We start from the raw sequence: 19,193 nt of genomic DNA on the forward strand, positions 1-19,193 counted from the left end.
AAACCACTAAGTATGTTAAAATTAAGTCTTATTCTGAAAACAGAATGCCCTGTTTAGACATAGCAATTCGGGACAAACTGTATAAATGCACACTTCTGTTTGTACAAGCTGGAGATATTGGTGTAATAATTGTTTAGGTAAAAGTGTAACCCTCGATATACTCGTATAAAGTGTGACCTGGTGGCTGCTGCGTGTGATCTTTAATATGCTTCAATTTATATTGCAAAGTATAATATAATGGATAACAAAAAACCATCAAAAGCTTTTCAAACAAAAACCTATATTACGAACTAATTTTCACCCCTTACAGATATGGTATAACGATTATCACTTAAGAAGTAACATTAAAAAAACAGGTATAAATTTACTTTAACAAAATTTTAAAAAGAATTTAGTTCGTCGGGCATTAAAAAAAACAAATAATAAATATTACACCATTGCTACAAATCTTATCAAAATGATTATTGATAATTAAAATAACAACAAAAAAGTAACGTTATTGCTCATCTCTCTACTTAAAGTTCCTCATGATACCTTGAATTTCGTTTCCAAATCGCCCAAAAGAGATTATAAAATGCGTAAACGCTAACGCCAATAATAATAAGTAAAGTAACAGCAAACATAACGCTTAAAAAATTACCATCGATGACATCATTGCCAGCCTTCTTTTTTTTCTGTTTGCTATTAAAAGCACTTTTTTCAGCCATCAGTAATTTCATACGTTCAAGTCGTTCTCGAAGCTCGTCCACAGTCTCAAGACCTGGTACTGCCTTGGTCTCTTCGCTGTTGTAGCTAATTTGGTCGTCTATATTGTGTAATTCTTTACGCACCTCGGAATCCAGATGCTTGGAAGGATTTAGACGTTCACGTAATTCCCCTAAAAAAATAAAAACAATAAAAATTTAAATCTAATATCAGAAATGACTAGAGAATTTGATGAATTTGAGACCATGATAAAAAGGGAGTTTGTTGACAAGGACCGAACAGTATGCTAAAAAATATATATTCTAAACTCAAACGTAGGTGACATCTATGGAAGAAGTTCTTAAAGTACCATGGTACCGGATGGTGTGTTCAAATAATTAGGATCATGCTGATTTCAATTTAGACCCCTCATGTTATGATTCCTGTTCCTTTGATAGGAAAAACAAAATCAACAACATTGGCATGTCATCTCCCCAAGAATAGAATAAATAATTGAAACTTTTAAATCCTGATCTTATTTGCTTCTGTAAAGATATGATTTTCTGTTTTTAATTTGATACCTGGAAAATCAAATTTTTGTTTGTACCAATACAGGATGTTTCGGGAGGAAAGGGAATATTTTGGGAGTATATTCAGAAGGTCAAAATAAGATAAATTAACCCATATGTTTTAATCCGATTCTTAACCGTTTTTGAAATAATCAGCTCTAAAGTTACAGATACATGTGCGGTGCTTTCTCTTCTCAGGTCTCTGTACAAGGGACCTAGTAGCCGTCAAACTGTCAATGGACACGGGAAAGGATCTGGTAGTCTGCTCTGCCTACTTTCCCATCGAAATCGAATCACATCACGGCCTTTGGGGATGCGGAGATGAGAACCCAAGGAGCCGCTCCCTGGTTGACTTCATGTGCTCAAATGGCCTAGAACTACTCAACCGAGGCAGTGTCCCAACTTTCTACTGCAATAGGAGTCAATCAATTATTGACCTTACTATCTGTTCACCTTGTATTGTGAACCTTTTTAGCTCATGGAGAGTGTCCCTCGAGGTCACAATGTCAGACCACAGGCACATTCTTTTTGAATTAAAGAAGCAGGCTCGGTGCGATACCCCAGCCTACAGAAACCCAAGGTGCACTGACTGAGACCACTTTCGAGAGGAGAAAGTCGGTGGTCTTGCGGACATGCCGGCAAGGTACACACTTCCGGCCGACACAGAGATCGGAACTGTCAACCTGACTCGTGCGAAAGTCGCGGCATTCGAGGGCAGCTGTCCCCTCAGACGGAGACCCGTCAATGCCAAGAATCCCTGGTGGAACAGGAACACGGAAAAGCATCGTGACACTAAGCGTCGGCTCCTTCGCAGGGCTGAGCGCACTAAGCTTGCCACTGACTGGGATGCGTTCCACGCAGCTCAAAGGCTTCCACGCAGCTCAAATTTCCATTACGTTATGCCTTACACATTTACCCATAGGGAGTATGCTGACATGATATTCGTGTCGGTAATGGTAGCGCATTACGTGCTGTTGATGAATACCGACGTCGTTTTCCAAATCGAAGAATTCCTAATCGAAAACTTCCTAATCAGACAGTTTTTGCAAATGCTCAGGAAACAGGAATATTCCCAAGCGTAAGAATTAATTCTAAACGAAAGGCGGGACTAAATGTGGAAAATGAAGAAAATGCTCTGGATATGGACGAAGAGAACCCGGGTGTTAGTACGAGGCGGATTACAAAAAAACTTCGATAAGCATCACATGTGGACGTTTGGAGACACTTAGAAAAACGATTTTAAGCCTTTCCATATTCAATCGGTTCAACATATTCAAGAGGGTTTGAATGTAAAGTCCAGTGCACCGATATATTAGAATGGTCACTCGTCAAAACACCAACATTTTACTTCTCAAACAATGTAAATAGAAGGTGGATGACATTGTTTGGCAGGTGGAATGCTGGTGTTTTGACGGGTGACCATTCTAATATATCGTTGCACTGGACTTTATCCAACAAAATCGAGGCATACATAAATACATTTTATTTAGCGATAAAGCTCATTTTACCCGCAATGGAATTAATAACCGAGACAATGAACATCGGTGGTCAGATGAAAATCCTTATGCCACGTTTGAACGAAACTTTCAACATGAATTCAATGTTAACGTGTGGTGTGGAATACTGAACGACCAGTTGTTTGGTCCTTTTGTATTAGATGAGCGTCTTACTGGAGAATATTTACGCTTTTTGGAAGACCATTTAATACACATGTTCCGCTAATTGTTCGATACCGAATGTATTTTCAACGCGATGGAGCCCTGCCTCATGAAGGACCTCAAGTTTGGCCATCGAGGTCACCAGACTTAAATCCACTGGATTATTGCTTCTAGGGGTGGATGAAAGCTCCATTGTATGAAACACCAGTAGAAACCCTAGAAGGATTCCACAATCAATATTGAATGCTTCAAATATTATTAAAAACAATCCCCAAGCAATTAAACGTGCAACACAAGTGCTTAACAAACGTGCTGTAGCTTGCCTTGAAGTTGGTGGGGGTATTTTCGAAAATATTTTAAATTAGTGGAATTTTGTTTTTTTACTAGTATTTGTTTGTGTTGCTTTTAAAATAAAAAATCTTCCAAAAAAACTTCAGAAACGGTTGAGAAGCTAATTCGGTTTTCAAGACGCCTATCGACACACAAGAAGAACTAATAGCACGTATTGAGCAGGCTGCAGCAACAGTTAGACAAAAACCGATTTCTCTATTGCGTGCCGTTACGGAACAGTGGTTACGTCGAGCAAATCGTTGTGTTGAAGTTAATGGTGACAACTTTGAACAACTTATTTAAATTAAAGAGGACCGTATTGAACTCATTTTATAACATTTTGGCAATGCAATTTTTTTATTTTTCGGTTTTTTGAATAAAGTTATTTGAAAAAAATTTATATTTTACCGAGTTCTATACACAGTTAAAAAAAAAGTATCAACTTAAAAATCATCCTGTATAAGTATCGAACTGCAAGTATTCCTTCACTGTAAAGTTGGCACATTGGAAACACTCTGTATCCTTTTTAAAAATGTAATTTTAAATTATTTTTAAGGGTTTTAATGCATTTTCATAAGAACTCCTTCATACTATTATAGCATATCTCAGTAAAGACTCAACAAGAGCTTTGTAAATACACATCAAGAGTTTCGAACTTCCCTATTCATATAAAATTTCCAAATTAACTTTCTAATATTATTAGTTAATCTTAACAATCGGCATTCCAAAATTAGTCAGAAAGTCGTACACCGAACGACATTTCGAAAATTGGCGAGAAGCTTTCGGAACAGCGCTCTGCCGAGTATATAAGGTCCGCATCGCCATCGATAGTAGTCAGTTGTCAGTTCAGTGAAAGTTTGGAATTTTGGCGCGAAATTTAAATAGTTGTAAATAAATATCTTTAGTAGTGGTGAATGATCATCTTTTCGTGATGTAAGTGTATAAATAAATAAGCTGACTATTTTCGCTTGTTTTAATTCACACCTAACGAACAAGAAAAACGCTATACTTATAAAATTAGGACAATTTGTTTTGTTAGGTAGGAAGCTATGTAGTTGGTTTTAAATGTAAGTTTAAAAGAGTCTGGCCAGTTTTTAATTAACTTTAAACCAAAAAATGTTTTTTAATATACTTCTTCCTAAGTTTTACATACAAAAATTGCTACAGTATTGTCAGCATAAAAAGACCACGATATCATTCAGTAAGTAAAATATCTATTAAAGAATTTTTATATGTTAAGAAAACTAAGGGCCCCTCTGTAGTACTCCCATCAGAATCTCTGAGGAATCACCGTTAAAATTATTATTTTGGTCATATGATTTCAGCCCGCTAGATAGCTCTTAAAAAGTTCTAACACAACCCCTCTGATACCATAAATGTTGAGGATATTACGCAGGAACTCATAAGGCACAGTGTCAAAACTCTTCGCTATATCAAGAACTATTGCTAGGTACTTTTTACTCTAATCAAGTTGCTTCATTATGGTTCTTGTGACCTGGAGGATAGCGTTCGAAGTACTAATACCGGTGAGAAATCCGAATTGGTTGTTATACAAAATATTATTAACCGACACAAATTTAAAAAATCGTTCTTTTAGGGATTTCTTAAAAATTTTTGCAAAATTTATAATCCCACTAATTGGACGAAAATTTGTAAATTTTGATCTATAAACAGCTTTAAAGATAGGAGCAACAGAGATTTCAAAACAAAACAAAAAGTAAATGTGAATTTTTTTTATGACTTCAGTTTATATCCCATCATAAGCAGGCGAGCTTGCCAGACTGGGATCCGCAAAAGTGCCGATGGGGCCGGAACCGGTAGAAACCTGCTGCACAAGTGGACCCACCGAAGATGGACTGAGTCCCCTGGTATGACACAGGCCAAAGCGCACATAAGTGGGCCCTCTGCCTGTCTCACCAAAAATCTACTACGCCTAAAAAGACGCGAAATTCGGCTAGTGACAGGTCTTTTAACCGGTCACTGGCACTTAAGAAGCCATCTCCATACTGTCGGTATTGCGGACAACCCGGAATGCCGATGGTGCTGTGAGGAGGATGAAACCGTTGACCATGTAGTCGGGGAGTGCCCAGCACTCACGCGCGCCAGGTTCAAATACTTGGGTAACACTTTCAGTGTACCGAGTGACTTTAAGTCCTTCAGACCAGAGAGCCTTATGGGTTTCTCTAAGGCCGTTGGGCTCTGGTAACCCCCGGTGGGGCATTAGGAGACCTATATGCACAACTGCCTTGGCAGCCCACTGTTTCGACAATTCAAGCAGGCGAGCAATTATTTTTGAGTGAGTTTATATTGTAATGAAATTAGCAACCCGGCAAATATCAGCGGTGCTTCGTCATTCTAGAATTATTGCTGTGACGCAAACAGGGACACCGCACGACATCTCTGAGATACGTGGAAGGTTAGTGAGTCTTCCGAAACCATGGTCTGCCGAGTATATAAGGAGTCGATGCCGCGTATTTAGTGTGTACGTATAAAATAAATCAATTGACTATTTTTGTGCACTAAATATTTGAATTAACACCTAACGAACCATAAAAACGCCTCAATATGTTCAATAATTTTTTTTTCTATAAGCGAGTATTAAAAACATAAATCGCAATGACTTATACTTTACTTTGAAAATATTGCTTGGAGATTTTATGTTACTGGCCATAGTTTTCGCTACATTAACAAAAAAATGGTTGCAATATTCAGACATTTGTTTTTTGTCAGTGAAGGGATCATTATTGTCATCTGAAAACATTTGTTTCCAGATTGTTCCTGTTGAAGTTTTATTAACCGCATTTAAAATTATCGGGTATATTTGTTTTAACCCCTTCAAACCTGATTTATATTTTAATAGAGCAAAAAAATATTTTGATAGAAATTAATGCTTAAAGGGAGCTCAAAAGTGATAATATATACAATATAAATATTTTTTTTAATCATTTGAACAAAAAAAATGTGTGTGCATAATTGTGCACAGGGGGCTTGTACCACAATGTACTAATACCTTTGCAAAGTAAATAAATAGATATTCATATACTTGCATAACATATTTATTGATGAAAATATACATTTTTATTTAAAAAAAAAATGTGTTAAAAGTATTGAGGCATATGATCAACACTATCATACCGAATTGCAGGAATAGTTCTGGTTTCTTCATGTCCTAATCTTTGTTTTTTTCGCGGTATTGGTGGTGTCTCGCTGCCACTAGGTCTACCTCTTTTATTACCTTGAACTGTCTTATTTGCCATGATTAAACTTTCACCAAGCCGCATTTTGAATTCCAAAAGTGATAATTGTTCTTTTATTAGAATATTGAGGATCTTACAATCTTGTCGATATTCAAACCAACTATTTACTGCAGAAAAATCCACTGCATGAAAAATCATTCATTCATAGGGTCCATTTTCTTGAACGAATATAAATTCTATACAAACTTATCATCTGATCCAGAAGATCAACACCGCCCATAGAATGATTATAAAGTTTTACGATTTCTGGTCTTGGTAAATCTATATAGCATTTTTTATTCTTATCCCATCTAACAACAGTATCTTCATTCCCAACACCGACAAAATTTGAAGCCAAAACTACACTACGATTGTCCATCCATTTACTTAAAAGTATTTTTAAATTTCATCACGTTTTCTTATGGCCCATGGTAATCCAAAGTTTTTTCTATGGTCACTCGCTTTTTGCAAAAATAAGGAAATTTTGTTAGTCAAATTTTGTGCTGCCGTCTCACGGTTATTTGTTTCCAAAACTGCACCCCAACTTTATCTTTAAATTTTCCACGATCTAATATTGAGATAATCCTGAATACGTACTTGTTTTTTATGTTTATAAATTTTAATAAGAAATCAATCATGATCATTATTATTTAGGGGTAATAATAGGCCACCAAATAATAATAAAAATACATTAATTAGTGATAGTAATAAACTTAGCGAGGTTACTATATACTGATTTAATAAAAAATTATAGGGATATATTAGGTTGCCCTAAAACAACTATAATTACTCCCCTTTATTTTGAATTATGGGGTCTTTATTTTAAATTTACTAAATATGCGACCCAAAATATATGTCCTCTCGCCCAAAAGTAATTGAAGAATTCGTATCACGAGAGGCCATAGGTGATTAGATATTAGAGATTTCTTTTTTTGATGTTTAACGATCTTTCTCTTGTTTTTTTTAATGTTTTGATTATCAAAAAATACACTAAAAGTTGATAAATGGCTTAATGGCAGATAGAGCTTCACTATTATGAGTCCAGAAAATTTGAACAAACTTCGTCGATACATGACGAAAACGACGATGATATGGACGGTGTTATGCAAAAAACCGTTTAACCCACAAATTGCTAAAAAATAACATTTTCCTCGCAAAACGCAGTTTAGATGACAATTAACGAAAAGCAAAAGTGGTTTAACCAATCAGACATCCCTAGTGCCATCTATGTAACAATGTGTTAACCCACAAACCGAGTATCAGCCGGTAAAGAATTTTGCATAATTGGTTTAACCCACATATGTGTAATAGACCATTTTTGAAAAACGATTAATACCGACTAAGTTAAAATTTAGTTTGCGTAAATTTTATTTAGGGTAAATATGTCTAGGGCTTAAAAGATCTTAGATATATATGTTAAAGGCTGATCCACTTCCCAGCACTATTGATAATGATCAGAGGTATTTAATCTCTGAAAATCAAGTTTCGACAGATCTACTGTCAACTAGTATGGATCGTAGGGTACCTTATCTGAAAGTGACACTGACATACCAATGTAAGGTTTAAGCTAGACTATTAAATTTAGGTTTAAAAATATGGTACCTTATCCATCAAGGGACTAAAGTGTAACTTTTTATCCCGCGGCGAAAAGTTTGTATCCCGACCGAAGGCTGAAGGGAGGGATACAATTCGTCGAGGGATAAAAAGACACTTTAGTCACAAGGTTTATATACTATTTTTCGCACTTCTGAATAATTTTTTCCAAAAAAATATTGAAAAAATAAAGAAAATTAAGGAACCCTATCAAAAATATGTCAAATAAAAAAAGACACCTTTTTATTTCACTTTCACTGTCACTTAGTCCCTTTTTCAAGGTTCTTTTGCTTTTAATCCCTAGGTACGAAAAGTAGCACTATTAATTCCTAAGGACGAAAACTAGCACTTTTAATCCTTAGGGACTAAAAGTAGCACCAATGCTAGCTCAACCATCAGAAAGTGAATACGTACCATCCGATAGCAGTTCAGATAAACAAGATGTATCACAAGTTGGAGGCATAAATCAAGGCAATAATTCCGTTAAAGGTAGAAAGAGGCGCGGAAGAAAAAGAAAGAATAAATTTCAAACAAGAGAAGACAGAAAAAAATTTTGTAACACGAACCAAAGATACATAACTGCGAAAAACATTACTGTTGAATCAAAAGTATTTGATGCTAATTTTAGATGTTCATGCGTAAAAAAATGCACAGAAAAAGTGGACGTTAAAACAAGAAAGAAGCTGTTTGATCAATATTGGGACATGGGAACATTCGAAGAAAGGTGTGTTTTATTAAATACCTGTGTAAAAGAAATTGATAAAAAAAGGACCTATACAAAAAAAGAAACCTCAAGAAGATCAAAGACTAGGATTTACTTTATTGAAGATATACAAGTTTGCAAAAAGACAATACTTCAAACATTGCAAATTAATCAAAATCGCATTCGCATTGTGCTAGACCAGCTTAAAAGCGATTCGACAATAAAAGAGGCACCAAAAGTGGAGGCAAAAATGCAATCGATCAACGACGCATTGAAGAAATTATTAGACATATAACTTCCTTTCCAACTTATGTATCCCGAATAAGTCCCGAATTAAAAATGTATTCGTTGTATGAAGAATCCTGTGAGCCTGTCAAAGTATAAACAAATATTTTACAAAAACTTTAATTTAAGATTTAAAACGCCGCATAAAGATACTTGCAAAACATGTGACACATATAAAGCCCAGCTCAACTTTTCTGACGTAGGCAAAAATCAAATAGAAAAAGACCATGAGAAACACCTTAAAACTGCAGCAGGTTTGCGTGCAGAGATGAACAACGACATAAAAATTTCCCGTGAAGACCCCAATACAGAAACTATAACGTTTGATTTACAAAAGGCGCATCCACTTCCTAAGATACCGACGGGTATCGTGTACTATAAAAGGCATTTAAATCTTTATAATTTGGGTATTGCTGTTGGAAGCACAGGTAAGGGAGTTTTAATGTATGGCTAGAGCATGAAGCTGGGAGGGGAACTCAAGAAGTTGGCTCGTGCCTTCGTAAGTTTATTATGGAAAATGTGAAGCATCCACACTAACATAATTTATGGTCAGACTCGTGCGGTGGCCAGAATAGGAGTATCAAGTTAGTGTTACTCTTAATACACTTGTTGCAGAATCATGTCTCTTTGGAAGAAATCCGATTAAAGTTTTTACTATCAGGACATTCGTTTCTACCCAACGACTCGCACTTTGGTGACGTGGAATGTGCCCTAAAGAACCAGCAAAGACTACACAGAACAAGATTACATTAGTATCGTTAAGACCTGCAGAAATAAAAATAAATTTGTTAATAGAATGACCAAAGAAGAATTCGTCTCAGTGCAAAATTTGGAACAAGCTGTCACAAATAGAAAATATGATATTAATCGTCAAGGCATAAGTTGGTTAAAAACTCACGAAATTCTTTTAAAAAGAGAGAAGCCGTTAATTTAGTTATGAAAAATAACATTCTAGATGAATCTTATTCTGAAGTAAACATTGAGAAAAAAACGAAAGGTTGCATACCTACTCTAAAGTCTAGAAAGAAGTCTAGACTAAGAAGTCTCTGTCATGGCCCAATGGTAAAACTTTATCTACAGAAAAAATTAAAGATTTAAAAGAAATATTAAAGCTAGTTCCCCAGGATGCTTAAGTGTTTTATAATTTTTTAAAGTCAAATTCAGAGCAAGGAGGACCTTGAAGGTCTTGGGGAAAATTTAGACTTTAAAATAGATGACATTTTTCTTGAAGATTAATGTTTTTTAGGTTTTTTTTTTATTTTGAGTTCATTTTTGCTTATTTCACTTATATACGAATGTTGAATATTCAAAAATGACCTAAGCCACACCTTTTCTGTCATATGTGACAGTTGAATCCGTATTTTTTACTACTTATTATATTTTTGATAGCCAATGTTATGTTTAGAAAATAAAATAAATAATTTTCTAAAACCTGTTGATTTATTATTTAAATTTAAACTTTAAACTCAATTATCTAAAAACTATGTTCTTGTGGGTTAGTCGATTTTTGCATAACGCCGTCCATATATGAGTCGATTCCTTCACATGCATCTCCAAGTTAAAAAGTAGCAGTTGATTTGTGTCATATTTGCAACAGCATTAAATGTTCCTCTTCTCCCAAATTGCTGTGACATATCACTCTTGGGACCAAGAAACTCGGTAACTCCAGAAATCATTCTTTATTATTAGATATTCAAGCAAATTGTTTCCATTGCAGGACGAATTATTCATCTGGAATGTCCATCCGCACATCTAACAACTTAATAATGTCACGTTATTGGTTTACGTATTAAAAGTAGTTCAAATGTTAATCTCAAACATAAATTACCTAATAAGATAAGACTACTAGAGGTCAACAATTTTTAATATATCATTACATGTATTTATTAACTGCCAACTCAGCATAAGTGTCAGCATAATTATTATGTTACCGATTTGTTTAGTATTATTATGAGTATTATATCCCTTACATTTACTATTAAACTTTTCTGTTTCTTTTGGCTTACTAAAAATATTTATGTATACAGGGTGGCCAAGATAACGATCCTAAGCATGGGGATCTCGGTACCTGTTGGAGCTACAGCTTCGGTCAAATTAGGAAAAAGTTGTGCACTTTGAAGCGTATTTACATGCCGTTGAGAAACTTCAAAAATTTCCATGGCCTGCTGAGATATTTGGAAAAAACGGAAATTTGTCAATATCGATTTTATTTTTTCCTGGCTTTATTTTAAAAGATATCAAAAAACTATTGACATTTTCTCATTGACACTTTTGGTGTAGTACGTGATGGCGCTTTTAAATTTTATATCCGACGTTTCGTTTTCGAGAAACCATTATCAACTTTATCTTTTTATATGGCGCGAAAAGAAAGTACACCCTATATATGATTCCATTTTTTATTACAAATTCAACGATGTATCACATGTCACATTTTTTTTGTTAGTTGAAAGGAAAAATGCAAATTTTCAATTTTTTTACCATATTTTTTAAGTAATCTTTGGAAACAAATGCTTTGACGTATGTAAATACCTGTTACCGAGTCTGTCACATTTTTCTTAATATCTATTTAGAGAGTGATGAAGCTAAATGAAGCATTGATTTGCATTGTACTACTTATAAATAAAAAAATGTAACCAGTAATAGACAAATGTTTTATGATTTTTCTAACGATATGCAACAAATAATGAATACATTTTAAAAATAACGAAAAAAGCAAATAAATTAACGCATTTTATAAATTTAATTTAAAACAGGTGTTCAAACAGGTTTCCGTTATTTTTTAGACATAAGTAAGATCTTCTTACAGTAGCAGTTAAAACATCACGCAATATCTCTGGCGTAATACTTTGAAAAACGGCCGTCACACATTCTCGTAACTCCTGCTCAGTTCCAAAAGAATGTTGATAGACTCGGTTTTTAATAAATACCCAAAGGGGTTAAGTCCGGGGATCGCGCTGGCCAAGACACTTCACTGGAGGTTCCAATCCACTTTTCAGGAAAACGCTGCGAAACCGTTTTTGAAGGTGGTAGACAATGGTACAGTGTAAACATCTTGTCGAACTTGCATTGTCTTATTTATTTAATGTAGCACGACGTTTCGGTTGGTAAGTATCTCCAACCGTTATCAAGTGTAAACTGACAGCAAACTACTATTCTATAGGCTTATATACTAGATGTGTGCAGCCATGTGGAAAGGAAAGTCATCCGTGAAAAGAGTTGGGGGGAGGACACGCCTCTCTAGATCCTACACTGTCCTGAGTGTAGAGGCTTCCAGATGTTGGGTACATCGACGCTTGGCTGGCTGAAGATCCCCTGATTCTGTGAAATGAAAACTGCCTCTACGAACTGTCAGTTTACACTTGATAACGGTTGGAGATACTTACCAACCGAAACGTTGTGTTACATTAAATAAATAAGACAATGCAAGTTCGACAAGATGTTTTCAACGTTGCGAAAGGTACTGTCGGACTTGCCCAGAATTATGTGCAAGAGCCCCGTCTTGTTGAAACCAACAGCTATTGACTTGTGCCAGAGGTAAATCATCTAAGCAGTCTTCTAAATCATTTTGCAATAACTTAAGATATCGTTCTGCTGTTAATGAATAATGTTAAATAAATGGACCTAGTATTTTGGTTCCTAAAATTCCACCCCACATATTAAACCCAAAACGTTGTTGATGTCTAGATATTTTCCTAACACGCGGATTTTGTTGGACCCAATAATGACTATTGCGGCGGTTAAAGATACCATTATTAGTGACCATACTTTCGTCGGACCATATTATTTTTGATGGAAAATTAAAATCCTCTTCACAGGCACGTGTATACCACTCACAAAAATGCCGACGTCGTTCGAAATCCCCAGGTTTAAGTCCTTGGCAAATTCTAAATTTGTAGCGGTGATATCTGTTTTTACGTAAAATAAACTGAGCTGTAGATTTGGCCACTCCTACATTTTTTTCAATTTGCCTGGTTGATATCTCGGGGTTTTCAATAACTGCTTGTAAAACATTATTTTGAGTTTCTTCAAGAGATTCCTTTTTTCGAGATAAAACAGGCATTTTAAACGAACCATATTCTTTTAAATTTCGAGCCAACTCTAAGAAAATGGATTTACATGGTTGCTTTCTATCTGGAAATTTATTAAGATACATTGCTGCTGTATTTACAGTATTTTTGTAGCACAAAATGTAGCACGACAACATGTCAAACTTCTCTTCATGACTATAATGACCACCAGGCATATTTGAAGATAATAACACAATTTTAGCAATAATAACGACAACAATAAATAATAATAACAATAATAACTCAACAAACAACACCTCGACAATCACGGTAACAACAACGGCAATTAATATTTAATAAAAAATATGTGACAGGGTAAAAGGTATTTACGTCAAAGTGTCAAAACATTTGTTTCCAAAGCCTACTTAATAATATGTTTAAAAAAAAAGAAAAATTATATTTTTCCTTTTAACTAACAAAAAAAATGTGACATGTGATACATCGTTGAATTTGTAATAAAAAATGGAATCAGATACACCCTAAAAAAGTACACCCTTTCTTTTCGCGCCATATGAAAAAAATAAAGTTGATGATGGTTTCTCGAAAACGAAACGTCGGATATAAAATTTAAAAGCGCTATCACGTACTACATCAAAAGTGTCAATGAGAAAATGTCAATAGTTTTTTGATATCTTTTAAAATAAAGCCAGGAAAAAATAAAATCGATATTGGCAAATTTCCGTTTTTTCCAAATATCTCAGCAGACCATGGAAATTTTTGAATTTTCTCAACGGCATGTAAATACGCTTCAAAGTGCACAACTTTTTCCTAATTTAACCGAAGCTGTATCTCCAACAGGTACCGAGATCCCCATGCTTAGGATTCTTATCTTGGACGCCCTGTATATACTTACTTACTATGTATGCCTTAACTAACAAATGAGTAAACCTAACTTTGGTTAGGTTGGGTTACAATTATGCAATCATATCTTATAAATAAATTCAACTAGCTTGACCAAAACTACGATCACATCAGGATTTGAATTAATTAAATATTTATTAAAATAGCTAAAACTGCGACCAAATTCATGCGGAAGTTTGGTATACAGGGTGTACGAGACAATACAAAATAAATTGTTTAGCCAAAAACGGCAGAACACGTCAAATTGAATATTGAGAAGCACTTTTATTGACAGATATTGCGTTTCTCTGACGTTGTCTCCATGTAATTTTTCTAAAATGGGATTAGGGGTCAACTGATACCTTAAAGGTAATTTTATTCTCTACATAGCCCTATTTTTATTTTTTTATTTTATCAATTCCTTCTCAAGAAATATGAATATACAGTGTGTGTCAGCCAAATGGAATAAATTAGCTAATAAATAGATGGGAGCGTGTTGGAAAAAACGCTCGAACACGTCGATTGCTTTTATAGTTGCGCATTTTTTTTCATAAAAACTTTTTATACAGGGTGTATCAGATAACTGTGGTCAATACCAACTTGCTTAGTTTAAACATAATACCCTGTATGTTAATTAATTTTTAGATTCCTCAGATCATTTTAGACATATTTTGTATACAATGTCCTATAGCTATCTTTGACTGTTTCGGAAATATTAAGTAAAATTCAAAAAATACCATTTAGAAAAGGAAATTATTTATTTTTTAAGTTTCTCTGAAACTCACTTAATACTTTTTGCCTATTTAGGTCTTGGTAATGATAAAGCAAGCAAAAACTATTTCAGCATTCCTTTTTATTGATATGAGAATAAAAAAAACTCAAAATTGTTGTTTACTTTGGTTTAAAATACGAGACTTAATGTTGCATGACAGAAGTAGTCGTCAGTGCTATAGTCGTTTGAATTTCATTAACTACAAGCCAGAAAAATGGTTCATTTAACCGAAATGCACAAAATAACAATTCTACAGATGATTATAGGCTATGGAGATAATACACGGACGCAAATGGAAGTAGCTCGCTTATTTCACGAAAAATTTTCAAATTTGCCGCCTTTAACTCAAGGGACAATTAATAAAATAGAAAAGCAATTCCGCGAGCTACACCATGTTAGGCAGGTAAAAAAAGCAGCTGCCAATGCAATAAGTGAGGATACCAAATTGGCTGTTATGCTTGAGTTTGAAAAACACATACATACATCTACTCGGAAAGCAGCACCAGTACCCGATATTAGCTATTCATCAGTTATTAGAATATTAAAAGAAAACAAAATGCATCTCTATAAAATTATACCCACCCAGCAGCTCACGGAAGACGATTTTGACAGCAGAATGTATTTTTGTGAACAAATGATGGCAATGTTAGACAGCAATGTGATCCAGTTAGAATATGTTATGTTTTCTGATGAGTGCACCTTTACTCTTCACGGTCATGCCAATCATCAAAATTGCCGCTATTGGTCCAGGGAAAATCCTCGCTGGACGAGAGAAGACAATACTCAGTACCCTGAAAAGGTTAATGTGTGGGCAGGAATTATTGAAGATCAGATCATAGGTCCCTTTTTTATTGAGGGCAATTTGAATGGCGATAATTATTTAGAATTGCTTCAAAATAATGTAGTGCCAACGTTGGCCAACTTGTATCCTGATCCAGGAAACCCACAAGTTCCAGCGAATATGATGTGGGTTCAACAAGATGGAGCACCACCCCACTACCAAATAAATGTCCGGCAGTACCTCAACCAAATATTTCCAGATCGGTGGATAGGGAGGCGAGGATCGATGGAATGGCCAGCACGGTCTCCCGATCTGATGCCATTAGACTTTTTCTTATGGGGATATGTGAAAACTATTGTATACAAAACTAAACCCACTGACTTAGCTGACTTACGAAGACGAATAATTCTGGCAATTAGATTGATCACACCTGAGATGTTGAGTAACGTTAGAAGAAATTTCTATTTACGGGTAGGGTGTTGCCAATACGTTCGTGGCGAGCATTTTGAACATCTCCTACATTGACATTATTGTTTAGATTTGTATTATGTATAAGTTTTTGAATATGTTGTAACAATTTTCGGCAAATAAATAATTTGCTTTTCTAAATGTTATTTTTTGAATTTTACTTAATATTTCCGAAACAGTCAAAGATAGGTATAGGACATTGTATACAAAATATGTCTAAAATGATCTGAGGAATCTAAAAATTAATTAACATACAGGGTGTTATGTTTAAACTAAGCAAGTTGGTATTGGCCACCGTTATCTGATACTCCCTGTATAAAAAGTTTTTATGAAAAAAAAATGCACAACTATAAAAACCAATCGACGTGTTCGAGTGTTTTTTCCAACACGCTCCCGTCTATTTATTACCTAATTTATTTCATTTGGCTGACACACACTGCATGTTAATAAAAAAATAAACCTTATTTTAAATTTAAAAAAATTAAAAGTATCTAACACCTATTTTATTAAATGTTAAAAATTATCTCCGTTAACTTCCATACCAAAATACAATTGTTCTTTGAAACGCCTGCGCACATTATCAAATATTTCGGGCGTTATTGATATTCATTAGTAATTCTATTTCGAAGATCTTCAAGGGATTCAGGCTTTGTGGTAAAGACTTTGGTTCTTAAATGACTCCATAAAAAAAAACAAAGGGGTAAGGTCGGGAGATCTATCAGTTCATTCTACGGTATTCCTTTGTTCTTCCGATCAATTCATCGTCCAGGAAATACGTCGTTCAAAAAATAACCAATGACCTAATGTGATGGTGCCAATCTTGTTGAAGCATCAGTTTATTTCCTAGAAGGTTATCATCTTTTTCAAGTAATCTAAAGGGAACTAAACAAAGTCTCGGTCTCAAAAGTATTTATTCATTTTAACAGTAGGTTACAGTATAAACACTTTATTGAATCTAGGTCTCTTTGAGAAAATGGACGACTTCTTTTAATTTGTTCAAGTAACTCAATTATTCTGGGATTGATGCCGTCCTGCAGAAGTTCCAAGTAATTTTCAGCAATAAGATTTGTATTAATAGAAAAGGTCCAACATTATAATCTCCTAGGATACCAGCCCATACATTAAGTTTTTCAGGTCACTGCGCATGTGTTTCTCGAAATAAATGAGGATTAGTGTTGCTCCAGTATCGACAGTTGTGTCTGTCACTAAAGTACTCGCAAAATTGTACACGACGATTAAAATCATCTTCATTTAGCTCATGTACTAGTTTGATTTTGTAGGCATAATATTTGTCTAAGTTAGACCCAACACGACAATTTCTACCACTTCATTTCTCACTGAATGCTGAACTTCATTCAACACCCTATTTCTTGAAACTTCCTCATAAAATCCATTACATTAGGATGCTTTACCCTTTTATCCAGATGATTACCATTAAAAGCACGTGCTGCTGCCCTAACAGACTTATTTTGTTGAGAATAAAGACCCACCAATTTAATTCCTTCTTGCAGCGTATAAACTATTTTTATCAATACTATCAGTACCACCAGGACTAGATTTAATAAATACTTCGTGCCACTGTTATTATATATTTTTTTTCTTGATTAATTGAGATAATAAATCAATCAATCAATTTATTAATGCCAATATACAAAATAGTATTCACACAAGTCAAAAATTACAAAGTTAAAAAATAGGGTGACTGTTTATAAAAATTGATAATAACATATTTCTTAAAACACTAAAATTTCCTAAGATTTCAAAAATTTTTTACATAGAACTCATTAAAACCAAAACACAATGATACATACTATGAATAATACACAATCACAATATGTCTTAAATAAAATGCAATATATAGGTAGGTACTCAATATCACAGATAGAATGTGAAGTTTAAAATCTCTTCAGTTGAATAGAAGGCATTAGAGACTCGAATTTGTTTTATTTTATTCTTAAAACGTTCCAAATCTAAATCCACATAGTCGGTAGGAATTTTATTATATAACTTAACAGCTAGAAATCCGGGACCACTCTGACACCTTGTTAAGCGTTGGTAAATTGGAACTAGCCTATTTATGTTTCTAGTACCATAGTTGTGTATATCACCATGTACTTTATACCGATCCTTATTTCTGTGTACCCATAAAAAATTTTCCAATATATATACGGAAGGTAGGGTTATTCCCTTCATAGAGAAAACAGATCTACAATCCTCCCTGCAACCTAGCCTACCCAAAATTCTGATTGCCCTTCTTTCTCGTGAAAACAACCTTTTTGTTTGTGGGGCTTGACCCCACGCCAGAATAGCATATGTGGCTATGGGATGAAAGGTGCCAAACTAGGCTGTTCTTAAGCCAGATTCAGATAAACATCCAGCTAGGCGACGAAGGGCATATATAGATGTTTTTAGCCTTCCAGCAACAATATTAATGTGGGAATGCCAGTGAAGTAGAGGATCCAATAAAACTCCCAGAAACTTAATAGAAAAATCCTTTGATATGTCAGCTGGTCTCAGAGTAAAAATAGCTTTGTTGATCTTGTCTGCGTTGAGATGCAATCGGTACATGTTAAACCATTCCTGAATTCCCCCCTGCAATACTCTTAATTTCCTCTCTACGGTCTCAAAAGTATTTTCGGCACATGCCACTGTTGTATCATCAGCAAAAATGGTGAATTTACCAGATGGTTCAGTTAATGGTAGGTCATTTATATAGATCAAAAAGGGGATAGGCCCCAAAACAGATCCTTGGGGAACACCTATGGTTATCCCACTTTTTGCTGATGACACCCCACCAACACTTACCATCAGATCTCTATTGGCCAGATAGGAAGCGAGAAGTTTAACACTGTTGGGACTGAGTCCATATTTAGAAAGTTTTTGCAGCAACAATATGTTATGGGGAACACAGTCGAATGCCTTGCTCAGATCGCAGTACAAGACACTGCCATTTTGCAAGTTATTAAAGGCATTTAACAAGTAATCAACTAAGTCTAAAATGGCCATAGTGGTACTTTTACCCTTCCTGAAACCAAACTGGCTGGATGTGAAAAGATTGTTACCCTCAAAAAATTTCACAAGTTGAGCAGCAATACATTTTTCAAAGATTTTTGACATTATGGGCAGCAAGGAGATAGGACGGTAGTTCTCGGGCCTGTCAGGATCACCCTTCTTAAAAATAGGTATTACCCTGGCTGATCCGAGCAT

The 19,193-nt window shown here is 34.8% G+C and overlaps 1 protein-coding gene across 1 annotated transcript in view; it reads right to left on the bottom strand.

Moving 5' to 3' along the window:
• Positions 1-261: 261 nt before the first annotated feature.
• Positions 262-19,193, bottom strand: part of LOC126748533 (uncharacterized) — a 46,723-nt gene continuing 27,791 nt past the window's right edge. Inside the window, exon 2 of the mRNA XM_050457840.1 lies at positions 262-877. Coding sequence (XP_050313797.1) covers positions 516-877 — 362 coding nt within the window. The 3' untranslated portion in view covers positions 262-515. The remainder of the gene's footprint in view (positions 878-19,193) is intronic.

Source organism: Anthonomus grandis, chromosome 22 (genome assembly GCF_022605725.1).
Source record: "Anthonomus grandis grandis chromosome 22, icAntGran1.3, whole genome shotgun sequence".
In the NCBI taxonomy this organism is placed as follows: domain Eukaryota; kingdom Metazoa; phylum Arthropoda; class Insecta; order Coleoptera; family Curculionidae; genus Anthonomus; species Anthonomus grandis.